The 13,945-nt window shown below is 41.3% G+C and overlaps 1 protein-coding gene across 7 annotated transcripts in view; it reads right to left on the bottom strand.

The window, feature by feature from the left end:
- The window catches only part of RNF145 (ring finger protein 145), a 59,188-nt gene that overhangs the window by 26,276 nt on the left and 18,967 nt on the right, over positions 1 to 13,945 (bottom strand). For 2 of the 7 annotated variants that reach the window (XM_073355182.2, XM_073355183.2), the window contains exons 3-4: positions 8,742 to 8,850; positions 19 to 110 (exon numbers count right to left, since the gene is read on the bottom strand). The exons of 1 other annotated variant lie outside the window; for it this stretch is intronic. In XM_073355182.2, coding sequence (XP_073211283.1) covers positions 19 to 110; positions 8,742 to 8,850 — 201 coding nt within the window. Of the gene's footprint in view, positions 1 to 18; positions 111 to 1,499; positions 1,783 to 7,765; positions 7,865 to 8,741; positions 8,851 to 13,945 lie in introns of those variants that run through there. 4 more of the 7 variants (XM_073355187.2, XM_073355188.2, XM_073355186.1 and 1 more) reach the window with 4 other exon arrangements.

Genomic DNA, 13,945 nt, shown 5'->3' with positions numbered 1-13,945 from the left:
TGTTTAAACTGCACTTACCTATTAAAGCGGTCATGAAACGATTCATGGAGAGAGGTTCTAAATACATTGGCCCTTCATATCCCGACTCCAACTCACTCTTAACATAATCCCTAATGAACAACAACAACAAAAAATTAAGAAGTCTCTAACCAGTTTGAAAGGAATTTACTTCATATAATATGCACCTTTGCGGCATACTGTATTTAACAGACTGAAGTTACAAGAAAGTTTTAGAAAGAAACCATTTCACTTTTCAGTGATGCCAATTTAAATATTTCTTTTCTATCCATCAGTTTTTCTCCTCCCAGCTCCACGTCAAGCAGTTCTGTAACTGGAGGGATGAGCAAAAATGTCCTTCCAATTCATTTGCTGGTGAAACCGCTGTCAGCTTTTTACTAAATTGTCATTTGTACCACTTTAAAAACCTGTCTCTTTAAATGGAGAAGTGTCAAATCATATTTGACTTCAAAAGAACTACTCATGCTTAAATTTAGGAACCAGCTTAAATGCCTTGCTGAATCACAACCTAAACTAACAAATTACACAGACCTCTCAAAACGTGTATTTTAATGAATGGTGCTCAAGTTAAATTAGTGACTGAGTAGTTTTAACTTGGACATGCAGCCCAGCAAGCTGGGGAGGGTATCAGAAAACATTTTACAAGGTGAACTTCTCTACTTTAACATATTATGTATAATGCAACAATTTTTGTTTCAGTGGTCATATGACCCTTCCCTCCTATAGTATTCCAGCATTGCTGGTTTGGAATGAAATATTCCAAATGTGGCTGTCTTCAAGAACTCCAACATAAGAGAATAACTTATTTTTATCATCTGCACAAGTAACTCACTTCCTTTTAGTGGTGAAATTTAATTTCCTCAATTTAGTATATGAAAATCCAAACACCCCCTATCTTGACCAACAAGAATGCATTGCTACCAACTGAAGTATGCATGGAAGGAGATAGCAGCTTAAGACACCAGAAGTACATGATTCAAGAGCAACAGACCATTTAGGAAAAGCAGAGGTCAAAGTTCTATGAAACCAGCCAGTTTTTGTTCTTTGTGTAATAGCTAGAAGGCACTCCTCTCTCCAACCCCACCCCTCATCGCTCCCCATCTCGTCTAATTTCTTTTTTTTGTTTTTAAACCTAAGTACCAGGTGAAGTTCATATTTAACATTAACACTTGAATGTCTATCATAGTGCTTCATAAAAACAAGTCATGGACAGCTGAAATAACGTGATGTACATAATTTACGTATCTGTGTCACTCTTGGTATTTATTTATTTGCATTGCTCCCTCAGTAGAATATGTATAGTTAAAGGGAAGGGGGACAAATTCACATACCCATATGTACCCACACACATTTTCGATTATTTAAGAACAGGATAGCGTGCACAAGTCCAATGTAAGTATTCTTCCACTAAAGATGGGGATAGGGAACATTGCAGTGCAAATGAGAAGAGAAAATATATTGATGCTCTGCCTGCTTCACACCTTTACGGAGATGGGGTAAATGGGTTGCTTGCCCTGGAACCAGTTCTTTGGCTCCATTCCTGCCAGGGAAGGAGGGGGCTGAGGCAATCTTGTCAGGTCCGCATTGCATCTTGCCGGGCAGGTCCAGTCTCTCCAACCCTTCTGGTTGGCTAAGGTGACATCACCTGGACCAGGCTGTGACGGAGACAGCATCCTGCCCGCAGAGCTGGCTGAGTTCCAAAGCAGTAAGAAGGAAACAGGGTAGGCAAACCCTTCATTTTGCCTCTGGCTTTTCATGGCCTGCCTTGCTCCCCGAAGCTTGCAGGGGTGCCAGCCACTGCAAATACCTAGAAGAGGAGCAGAGCTGAGAGGACAGTCGTCTTAAAAATCTGAAACAGCCCTGGGATACAATTGGAAACTAAATACATAATTAAACCAAACTGCTAGCCTAAACATTTGAAATAAAGTTTGTTATTTCCTTCGGAGAAGCTCTGCAGAGAGGAGGACTGGCTGAGCCACTAGCTGCTGGGGAGGCAGAAAAAAACCTGGAGGAAACTTCAGGATGCGGCGCATTCCCTACTGCCAGTGACTGACAAGTCTGGTTCTGCCCCCAAGCAGGCGGAAGTACTCATGGTAATGGATCTGTGGACCTCTGCAGAAAGAATATGAACATTTAGCACCTCCAAATAAACAGGACATATTGGGACAATATAGCAGTCACTCCAGTTAAAGCAAAAGCAACCTATTAACAGATATCCCCATATCAAATGAAAGAGGAAAGTCCTTCCCTTCACTTGAACATAGAAAGTGCATGTGACTCGCTGCTAGTTATCCAACGAATTCACACTGCTTTAATGCAACTATGCCCTGGGATTCAACCTTGTGCCAGTTAAACATGGAGAAATACTCCAGCTCTATCCTGACTTGATAAACAGTTATGCTTTCACCCTGCAATTCACCTTCTCATTTGCAAAAGGTCTCTGGAATTCAGAAGTTAATCTCAAGTAGTAAAAACAAACACTTCAAAAATCTGTTCTATGTGTGACAGCCCTGCTTGCTCAATGCAGATTTTCAGGCATCACAGTACGTGCCAAGTATGCTGAAATGGGGCTCTTTAGATAGTAATCTGCATTAAAATACATGAGGATTGAGGAGAAATCTAGAGGATTGGTTCTAGAAAGAACATTTGTCCTTCTCTTCCCAACACCAGTTATACACAATTCCTCTTCTCTGCTCAATGCTGGTGATAAGCAATACTTTTCTTCTTTGAATGGCGGTGCTGTGGGGTGATATATCACCTGTGCCGGTCACCTCTTCAGTCCTCAAAATGTCTCTGGAGAGGAGACTGATTCCTCCAGAGTGTATCTTGGGCCCTTGCCTAGCTTTTATCATGGATATTAGTATTCAGGGCAGTGCCAGGTCTCTGGTCCCCTGATCCACTCCCATTCTGACTGAAGACGTAGGAGCTCTGTCCTTGAAGGAGAGATGTTTTCCTTCCAGCACGTCCCTTCAGTTTTGGAGCTATATTTGAGCTCTGTCTAGCTGCATAAGTCTGTGTTCCTTTACCTCTGGGAGCAGGTGCTGGCTTTGTTGGCTGGGGCTGTCAGCATTGAAGATTTCATCAACACAGAGGTGGTCAGTGCCTAAGAGGTCAGTGCCAGTTCTACCAGAGTCCTCTTTGCCTTCTTTCTGCTGCCCGATCCAGATCTATGATTTGCCCTCAAAGGAATGCTGTCCCATGCTGGTTTAGCTGGCCTTGCTCTGGTAGTGATGATCACCTCTGGGTTTGAAGTGACCCACGTGGACTGCTCTAGCTGATGTAGTTTGAGCTGAACATCCCTGGATTTGCAGACCCTGAAGAAAAGGACTTGCACACAGAGCACAGGTAGCTCTCCCCTAGGTAGAATATGCATTAGCAATTATCCCCTATAAGGATCAGTCCATGGCAGTACGGGCAGGGTTTGGAATCCACCATGAGGCATGGTGATTGATGCAAAGCACCTCGCACCAATGTTCAACAGTGTCACGGATTGGGGATGGGATTATTGGGAACATCCCTCGATTGGGAGCGTGTAGATAAAAAGTCTCAACAAACCTGGTTAAGAAAACAACAACAATGTAAATGTCTTTAAAGGGAGTAGCTGGTCAGACACTCACTGGGTTCATTCTCACGGCTGTGGGTGGTACGAGAGAACTGAGAAAGGGTGGCAACCCCTACACCCTTTATGTACTCAGATGGGAGAACAAAGAGGCACAGGGCACATGCATGGCCATGACAGACACTGCTATTCAAGAGACTCTGATCTCAAGTGCATGTGCACCTACAGTAGATCCACACTGACGCACACTCAAAGGAGATCTCATGCATTCATTTTTCTACAGGCTTAAATGCAGCAACATTTGAAGGAAAATAATTTATATTGTGACAGTGTAACAGATCTGTAAAGTACTACATTATAAAACTGTAGCACAATTTTTAAAAAAAGTATTTGTAGTTGAGTAGAATCCTAATTTCTTATCCAAAATTAGTGAAACATCACAGCAGTGATTTTCTTATTACATTACATTAGCAGCACAAGCATAATGATCTTCTGATACAGATATTCAGAAGAGGCCACGAACAGCTGCAGTGCCATACAAAGATGCTGACAGGACTGAGTGTGCGCACTCAATTTTGGTCAATTAAAGCTTTATTAAGCTGCAGCTTTTACGTCTCAGAATCGTTCATTCTGCTGGAATAGTGTAAAAACAATTATTTTCTTATTAAATAAAATGTCTCATATGATTTGTGTTAGCTTTATATTTATGTCCTAATTTTCTAAGATCAGATTTCCAGATTTACTGCTGTTGGGAATGCAGCTCTAAAGCCAATCCAGGTTGGAAAGTTAAAAAAAGAAAGCCACTCACAATCAACTAGGAATAACTAAGGCTGCGAGTTTGTCACAGAGGTCACGGATTTCGTGACTTTCTGGGACCTCCATGACTTCGGCAGCGGCCAGTGCGGCTCACCCAGGGGTCAGCTGCCGGGCCAGCTGCTGCTTGGGCAGTCTCAGGCCACGCACACACCCTCCTCCCTCTACAGCAGGAGCATGAATTTGGGTTTGGGGCCTGAGAGGGGGTGAGGGCTCTGTGTGGCGCTTACCTCAGGGTGGAGGTTCCCTGGGAGCGGCAACATCCCTCAGATCTTAGGCAGAGGCATGGCCAGGCAGATCTGCGTATTGCCTCCGCCTGCAGGCACTGCCCCCGCAGTTTGTAGCCAATGGGAACTGCAGAGCCAGCACTCAGGGCAGAGGCCACGCTTCCACCTAGAAGCTGAGGAAGGGGGATGTCACTGCTTATGGGGAGGTGCGGATCCAGGTACGGAGTCTGCCAGCCCCTCCCCAGCACCTGTGGTGCCCCCGGGTCACCCCCCCAGCCCAAGATTTAGTCAGGGGCATATAGTACAAGTCATGGGCAGGTCAGGGGCCATGAATTTTTGTTTACTGCCCATGACCTATCCGTGACTTTTACTAAAAATACCCATGACTAAAACAGCCTTAGGAATAACCTATATTTCTAAACAAAGGGACAATTCAGATAGTGCTTATATTTGACTCATACTTTTACATTCTCACACATGGAAGAAAGGGTCTTCCGTTTTTAACAAAGGTGCTTTGTAGTCAACTATTGTAACACACAGCGGTTATCTGGCCCAATTGTGTCATGCCACTGTCATTTACTTTGGTTAATCAGTCTCCTCAATTAATGTCAAACAAGCCCACCAAAAAACAACTCGATGTTTCATGTCTTGTGTCATATGAAAAACAAATTAAGTTAGATATAAAAATAGTTCCTGCTTGTTATTTCCCCCCACTGGAACCCCATAATTCTCAATGCTGCCAATTGTGGGATAGAACCACAGCACAACAGGAAAACAAGGCATATGCAATGATTCAGGGTTCTTTTCTTTAACATAAGCACAATTTCCAGCACTACTCATTACTATTTCCAGTGAAAGATTGTATAATAGCATGGTTTGTGCAAGAGGCTGATGTAACTGTGTATAAAATAGAGGAGCATCTACTTTTCATGAGGGGGCATGTGAATCTGCCTTTCAGGTTAGCTTGGATAGGAACATAAGAACGGCCATCCTGGGTCCCACCTAAGGTCCATCTAGCTCAGTATCCTGTCTTCTAACAGTGGCCAAAGCAAGGTGCTTCAGAGGGAAAGAACAAAAACAGGCAATCACTGAGTGACATTCTGAGTGGAAACCTGAAACCAGAGCCAGGAATAAAACCCAGATGTCATGACTCTTAGTCCTGTGTCTTAACCACAAGTTATTCCAGAAGTGGAACAGCAGCACTGGAAACAGAAGTTCTCCAGTGATTCAAAAATTCCAAAAGGCTGCACATAACATCAGCTGGCATTCTTGACTAAGTAAATCCTGCTGTTTCACATTTTAAAGTTGTCTGTCAACCATGGTGTGTTTGTAGTTCCCCAGCGCTACTTCCTCACCCATCTTAAACAGCATGCCAGCTAATGAACTGCAGTAGATTCAACACCAAGTTATTCAAACGATTTAAAACTAAATAGCAATACCGCGTTAGACTATTTGAAAGAATAGTCTGAATACCTGCTTCTTGTAATTTTAGTACATTAAGTCTACTAGACAATATAAAAAGCAAGCTGGATGCTCAATAAAGTGACAATATGTACAGTACAGAGCATATCTGTACATTAGTCACACGTCATACTGTACTTTTAATGTGAAAGACCCTGGTCGAACCTGAAAACCTTTTGAGGGGTGCTAAGAGTGGTGGTCCTCCCATTATTACTGTCATAAGCTGCTGTGGGGAGCCTACCACCAGTCAAGGATGACTGGACCAAGCTCCCGCCAAAACCAGTCCGTACTGCTCCAGGGGAATGGGTAAATTTGCTCGAGAATGTCAGCAAGCCACACTTTAGCCCTGTCAGCAAGCTCAGTGCCCCAACATGGCTCTTCATCTGGCTAGACTTTGCTCTACTACTAGACTGTTGATTTGATCCAATTGTATTTTTAAAACGGAGCCTGTTTTATGTGCAGTGCTAGTGAAAGTGAAAAATTAGGGTTGCAGGTTTGTCACAGTGGAGAAAAAGTCACAGATAGCATGATTTTCCCATTTGTCCAAGCTTTGTGTGCATACCCATGTGCGTGATTTTCCTGCTGTGATAGCTCCAAGGGGCTGGGCCGGCAATGCCCAGACAGAGAGGCGAACTGGGGTGCACGGCGTTGCAGCTTGGCTTGGCCTGGTCACCCCTCCATCATGACAGGGGAGCAGCTAGGTCAAATTTCAGTGAGAGGCATTGCGATAGGGCGAGCAGGGTACAGCGCTGCTCAGATTTGGCCCACCTGCCCTAACGGAGGTGCAGCCAGGCCAAACCTGAGTAGCGCAGCAACTCTGTGCACCAGGTCACAACGCCCAGAGCAGGAAGCCAGGCCCAACCCCATAGGACCGAGCTACTCCATGATTTTATATAAAAATGCCATGGCAAATCTGCAGTCCTAACTACATTTAAATGAAAATCTTGCGTATTAACTCGTTATTAGGAATTGTCTAATAAATCTGTGGAGCCGAGTACCAATACAGTAATGGTTCAAACAATACAGCAATACACTTTCATAAATCCTATGTCTCACAATATTCATAAGTTGATACAGTAAAATTAAAAAATTACAGAGAAAAAATAATCAGAATTAAAATCCAACAGGGGGCCATGCAAAGACTGTATATAAATTGAAGTTTATGCATTCTTTCCCTTTTTTCAGGTTAAAAGACCAAAGCTCAAGGCTGCAGAAGTCAAGGCACTCACTCTGAATCTTCTATCTGCATGCCCTCTGGAACAAAAGCCCACCTGCATTTGATGAACACCCGAGAGAGCACGCACACTTAGGATGTCATATTAGTATCCTTATTCTGATTTAAACCCAAGATCTTAAAACAAAGTTAGGCTTCTTTCTCCAGTAAGAAAATACAGTATTTAAAATACTAGGACAAACATCTGTAAACTACAGCTAGAAAAGCTCAGGATTCCCAGGGGAATAATTAGGAAGCCATCCTCCTTCCTATCCAGAAAATATGAGGCCACAATGCTCTCCCCCACATTCAGAACACCATTAAAGGAAACCCTAACAGCCACAACATCAACACATCGTAACTGCCCCAAAACCTCTATTTAAACTTTCCTTGATAATGAACAGATTTAACCAAAAGGGAAGTTTCAAAGCATTTGCTGGAACAACAATTTTACCATGTAAATAACAAACCTACCATTTTATACAAATCAGTTTAAGATGATGTTTTCAAATATTTTCCACCACTGGGCGTCAAAAGGATCAGGTCCAATGCCACACTTCAGATATTTCTTTGGGAAGCCTCCTAACAAAATGATAGTTTTTCAGGCTCCAATCCAAGCCTTTAATCAAAGTGAGGGTTTTTATTTTGGATTAAATATATTCAGCAACACCGAAAGAACATTTACTTCGGTTTACTTCCGAACATTTACTTCCGAAAGATTTACTTCGGTTGATTGTATCATCGCAGACCTTTCCACTGCGTCTCACTTTACATTTTATACCCACTCGTATTTGGCGTGCTTATTTATTACTGTAAGATTTCTAATCAGAACTACTGATTTATGAAAGTAAAATAATGGACAATATAATTTATGATAAAGAAATTCATATTCCAGTATTAAAGTTTCCAACACTATTATTCTACACTTATCCCTCTCTATGGCTCTTTATTCCACATTTTCTCCTTTGTCTAGGCACCAGCAAGTTGAAAGGAACAATCTGTCTCATTCTCCTAGTAAAACATTTGTGAAACTCAAAGAGATACAGGCACTCTCTCTTCGTGGTCCAACAGAAATTATGTGCATCACAAAAGCAATGTATTTTCATACTGGATGGGAGAGAGACCCCCCTGTGATGGCTAGGGAAGACTGATGGGGGATTTTAAAATAAAGGCTTTATGGGCCCAACACTGGCCCACATGTCCACGATCCAACACTGAAGTCAATGGAAAAGATCAGGCCCCACACGTCTTCCAACAGAAATGGAGCAGAATTGGTGTTAATCCTGTAACTTCTTTTCAACACATGGAAAGACAGGATATATTCCAGACAGCTAAATGAAAGAAAAAACAGACCTTCCGCTCTGTGTATGGCTACTACTGGCAAAATATTAATTACACAGTTTTTCAGATTTGAAAACCAAGTCGTGTGAAAAATTTCACACATTCTTACCTGGAGATCTGGTGCCCAGCATACAGCAGCAGTGCAGTCAGAAAGTACAGGTAGAGCTGAACCAGGTGCTGTCTAGGTAAGGTTAGGAGCACAACACTTAAGATGTAACCTGGAGCAGAAATCAGAAGTTGAAATGAAACCTCTGATGTCTTTTTAAAACTCTTAGACATCACTCTCTTACTGCAGGATTTTAAAAAAACAAAACATGCACCTGGATACAAGAGAGGAAAAACACACAGGTAGCATACATGCATATACAGCTCCATTCACTTCAGTCAAGTTGCATCTACTTATATCAGTGGTGAAACCCACCCATGATATTTTGGCAAAAGTCAAAGTGATTGCAAGATTTGAAACAAGACAAGAGAAAGATGTGTGTGTCCAGGCTTCCCTCTTCCCTTGGGCACATGTTTAAGTGTAGATAAATTTCAGCACTAGCATAAGCAAAATATCTTCATTGTAGGGAATAAATATCAGTGAATATATCCACCACATTCACAAAATGATCAAGTTACAACAATGTAAAGACTAATGCATTACATAGATACATTTAAGACCTTCATTTGTATGTTAAGCAAAATTTAACTTGTAAATTACTTCAGTTCTCTCACCATTCATTTTCAAATCTGAAATCCCTGCTTAATACCACAATTTGAGACTGAAATTTAGGTTCTTCTCTACACTGCTCCAATTCAGGCAAATTCCCAGGTGATGCTTTTTCAAGCAAGGGCACACTCCAATGGCGACAATTACATCTTTCCTCGCCTCCACCTGGGATTTGCACTGCAGCTACTTCAATGGCTGTCTAGCATTTGCGGAAATTGAGGAAAATTACCAATGAATACACAGCTTTACTGTTCAAGAACACAGCCTGGTTAGGGAATAGCTCAAAGCAAGAAACAAGATGTTGGTCCTTCTTTTCACACATCTTTCTATCCGGATGCCTAAATAAAGTAGACATTGAAAAGCCTGCTTCTTCAGGGATTCAGTGATAAGTATCTAATGTTTGGCACTCCCTAGTATTTCCCCAAAGATACCATATGGACAGAGAGCAGAAATCCTATGCACACCACATGTTGTCTTGTTTGTCCTTTGTTTTGAGCTCTCTGCCACAGAGATCCTAATTTCAGAGGTTAATAACTTAAGTGACTGGCACTAAAATCCATTCAGCAAATCTGTCAAGAGCAAAGGATTTCCTAGCAGCTAAGAACAAAACATCTTCAGAAGGGCTCATCACACAGATCATAGATATGTAGTAAATGCCACTTGTTTTAAAATATCATGCATCTACTTAGCAAATTCCCTACTTGGTCACAACCTTTTTAACTAGACTTGATTATGCTGTTTTGAGTATATTGTAAGATAGTTATGAGCATGAAACAGCACAGAGATTCTTGAATAAATATTCTAAGAATATATATATGAGTAGTTCAATAACAATTAGCTACTATAAGACAATCTACCAATCTGGTATGTCTCAATATTTAATAGGGTGCAATCCCAAACTAAGACAAATGTTGATGTAGAAACACTCCAATTCTCCTCAATTACCAGCAACTTACTATTTCCCAACTCTATAAAGCTCTTGTAAAAGTGCACTCACTGAAAAAAAAACAGCTGGCAATGAGCCCATAGAAAAAACTTCAGACCCATAAAATAGCCAAGCAATCAACAGTCCATTCAGGCATGTAAAAACTTCCTTATTCCATGTAAGGGTAGGTAGATAAAACTTATTTGCTCACCAATTTTTACAAAAATACATCTATAAATGTACACTTGTAACAGCAGAGCCGTTTATTATAATTTTCCAAAATTTCCTGAAATCTTGCATTAAAAACACAAAGCTGTGATAAATTAAGGTGTCCATTGGAGGGTCACTATTTTTCAAAGTTCAAGGCACAGTTTACGCTCCCTGCTGCAAACAGGAACAGGACTATAATGCCACTGAATTTCCACAAAGCCCCTGAATGTTTTTCTTTTCTTTTGAGCTTTAAGTTCAATTAAATACAGCTATTTTGTGGAGCCTGAGACCTGGCACTGAAACAGTTTGCTTACAGCAATTAGGGTGTTTTAGATGAGCTAAAAGAAAAGGAGTACTTGTGGCACCTTAGAGACTAGCCAATTTATTTGAGCATAAGCTTTCGTGAGCTACAGCTCACTCCATCGGTCTCTAAGGTGCCACAAGTACTCCTTTTCTTTTTGCGAATACAGACTAACACGGCTGCTACTCTGAAACCTTAGATGAGCTACATACTTCTAATTAATAAGGCAAACGAAACGTTCATGTCTTCTATTTCTTGGCTAAATAGAAAATCACATTTTATCAGGTTTATCTTCTTCTCTATTCTCCACCTCCTCGTCTCTCATCAAACACATGAACAGCAACCACAAGGACTGCTGGGCAACATCATTCCTTAAGGCTGAATCTGTATTTAACTGTCCTATGTCACCCCAAGAAGAACTAGCTGGAAGAAGGGTCCTAATATTTGGCATGCCTGGCTTAAATCCCACAGACCAAGCAACAAGTTTTGGCTCTCTTTGGGATACAAGAACTAAGCAGATGTGCACTTCTGTAGCCAATGTTAAGGTCAAAGAGGGGCACACCAGGTTACGAAAATTCAATTAACAGCCTCCAAAGACAGATGTGAAGGTGACTTCAGCTGGAAATTTGTTTATATTGTTTCAAAAGTGTTTAACCCTGTCACATTAGCAGGTGCCTGCTAAAACTGCCACTTGTTACATGTTTTTGTTACTTACTCAGTATCAAACAATCCAATCCAAACAATGTTTAATGTAGGTTTCAGAGTAGCAGCAGTGTTAGTCTGTATTCGCAAAAAGAAAAGGAGGACTAGAAATCAACAACAAGCCTTCCTCCTTCTCAAATGCTCTGAGGACTTGAGGTGACAAAAAGGTGGCAACACTCTCTAGTCTCATTCTCTTAATTCCTCCAATTTTCAATTAGGGGTTAGCACTTTCAGTGGTGCTGCCCAGTACTGTACCACTCTAAGACTAGTATCTCCTTCTCCAAATCTCACTTTAAACCCTCCCTTTTCACTTTAACCCATGATTCACCCTAAATCTCACAAGCTTTTCCCTTTACCTTGGTGTGCAGTCTTCCTTTGCTGTAACTACTTCAAGACTGTCTGCTCTGTCCTTTCATATTTCAGCTCTTAAGAGCAAAGAGATGGAAACAGATGACAGAGCAGGAAAGTCACTGTAGCAGAGAGTTTTAGAGCTACCGCTGAACAGGGCTATAGTATATTTGTAAAAGGCAAGAAAGTTCAGCACTAAGGCAGTTACTGCATCCATAATGCATCCCTGTTGTGCTGGAATATTGTAGAACATACTGTGCTCATTCTTCCCTTTGTGATCACAACTCCAAATGAATAATGGGAGAAGAGACTCTCAGGGCTGGCCTTCACTACAGGGAGATATTGCATCAGGGATTGATTTAGTGGGTCCTGTGAAGACCCGTTAAATCAATGGCAGAGCACTCTCTGGTCGACCTCAGTACTCCAGCTCCCAGAGAAGAGTAAGAGAAGTTGACTGGAGAGCGTCTTCCGTCGATGCAACTCAGTGAAGACACCCGGGTAAGTCTACCTGAGCTACATCGACTCCAGCTACGTTATTCATGTAGCTGAAGTAGTGGAACTTTGGTTGACCTACCCTGGTAGTGAAGACAAGCCCACAGACACCTCAAGGAGGAGAATGAAATTCAAGTGCAAATCAAAGGAAAGAACAGATCGTAACAGAGTTTGGAAACCCTTGGTTTAAAGGCCATAAATAGTGATGGTCCTCAATGCACTGCAGTTGGTAAGCAAACCAGCAGAGCCAAGATTGCCGCAGCAGCTTTAGTGATGAACATTGCAGCTCATGGATTCAGGCCAGAATTTCAGTGTTAATTTCTATGCAGTTTTTGCATTTGCTATAATTATTTGTTTAAAGGGGAAACATATCAAGTAGTTTCTTTTTCATTTCATTATTTACAATTCCATTCTGAAGCTTGAAAAATAGACATTTTAAAACACGTCACGCAGCAATATTCACATTTTTGCAGTAGAGGCCTTGTTCCCAGAAGCGGACCAACATCATTACCATTTGGGATGCCTCTGACAAACAAAAATGGAAAACAATTCATTAACAGGTTGGCTTGTTACAAGGAAGAGGAAGTGTAAATGTAGACAAATCAGAAGGGCTATATTTCATTCCCCTTTTTTCCTGAATACAAGTGTTAATTTCGAAGGAAATTCTACTTCAAATTAGAGTTAAAGGAGGTCATTTTGGGGGTTAAAGTACTGGACCTTGCCATCTTAATAACAGTGTTACTTTCAGTGACAGTGGATAAGTTTGCAAAGACCAGAGTTGCTATGATGAGTGTTACCTTCTCTAAAGGAAGGAAATATGATGCCCTAAACCCTGTAGCTATTCTGCACACATAGCAGCTACCTACTAATTTGGAAAATATTTGCATATTAATGAACAACATATAAACGTATAATTGTAATCTTGCCTAACACTCCCTGAAAGGATGGAAAAGCAAATGCACCCTGCATTCCCTAGGAGCCCAAAGGAAGGAGATCTGGCAGAATCAGACAATTTGGGGTCCCCTCTCTATCCTCGCTCTGACTTCCCCGCCATTCTATGCTGGGCCACAATCACGCCCCAAACATACTACAAAAATAAAGAGAAACCACTGGAAGACTTAAGGAGACCAGCTTAAACACAGCTAAATGAAAACAATGTACATTACTAGCTAGCCATGCATGATCTCTGTTACAACTTGTTGGTTCAAACAGATAAAAACCCTTCAATAGTTGAACATTCACTGTTCCACTACACAGCTGCGCAGTGTCTGCCTTTCAGCATTTCTGTTTGTGTACCTCGAACAAGTAAGTTGTGTCCAAGTCACTGTCCCACAGATACATATAATCTATTTATAGCCCTCCGCTTCTTTGAAGGACCAGGCATCAAAGTCTTTGATGTGCTGCATATTATTGCATCCTTTAGAACATATATCAACACTATTCAAATGATACAACACATTATGTTTATGAACCTTTTTAATTTCCTTTTTTTTGCATGGTTACATTTCAAATATATTTTGCCTATTTCCAATAATTATTTGAAACTGTTACTGCTTAGGTTGTGCAGGGAAACTTTGCACATAAGAGTCAGTTAAGGAGTTCATAATATTTGTCTCAAAG

Source organism: Lepidochelys kempii, chromosome 8 (genome assembly GCF_965140285.1).
Source record: "Lepidochelys kempii isolate rLepKem1 chromosome 8, rLepKem1.hap1, whole genome shotgun sequence".
Classification (NCBI taxonomy): domain Eukaryota; kingdom Metazoa; phylum Chordata; order Testudines; family Cheloniidae; genus Lepidochelys; species Lepidochelys kempii.
This window is presented reverse-complemented; position numbering and strand designations above follow the sequence as displayed.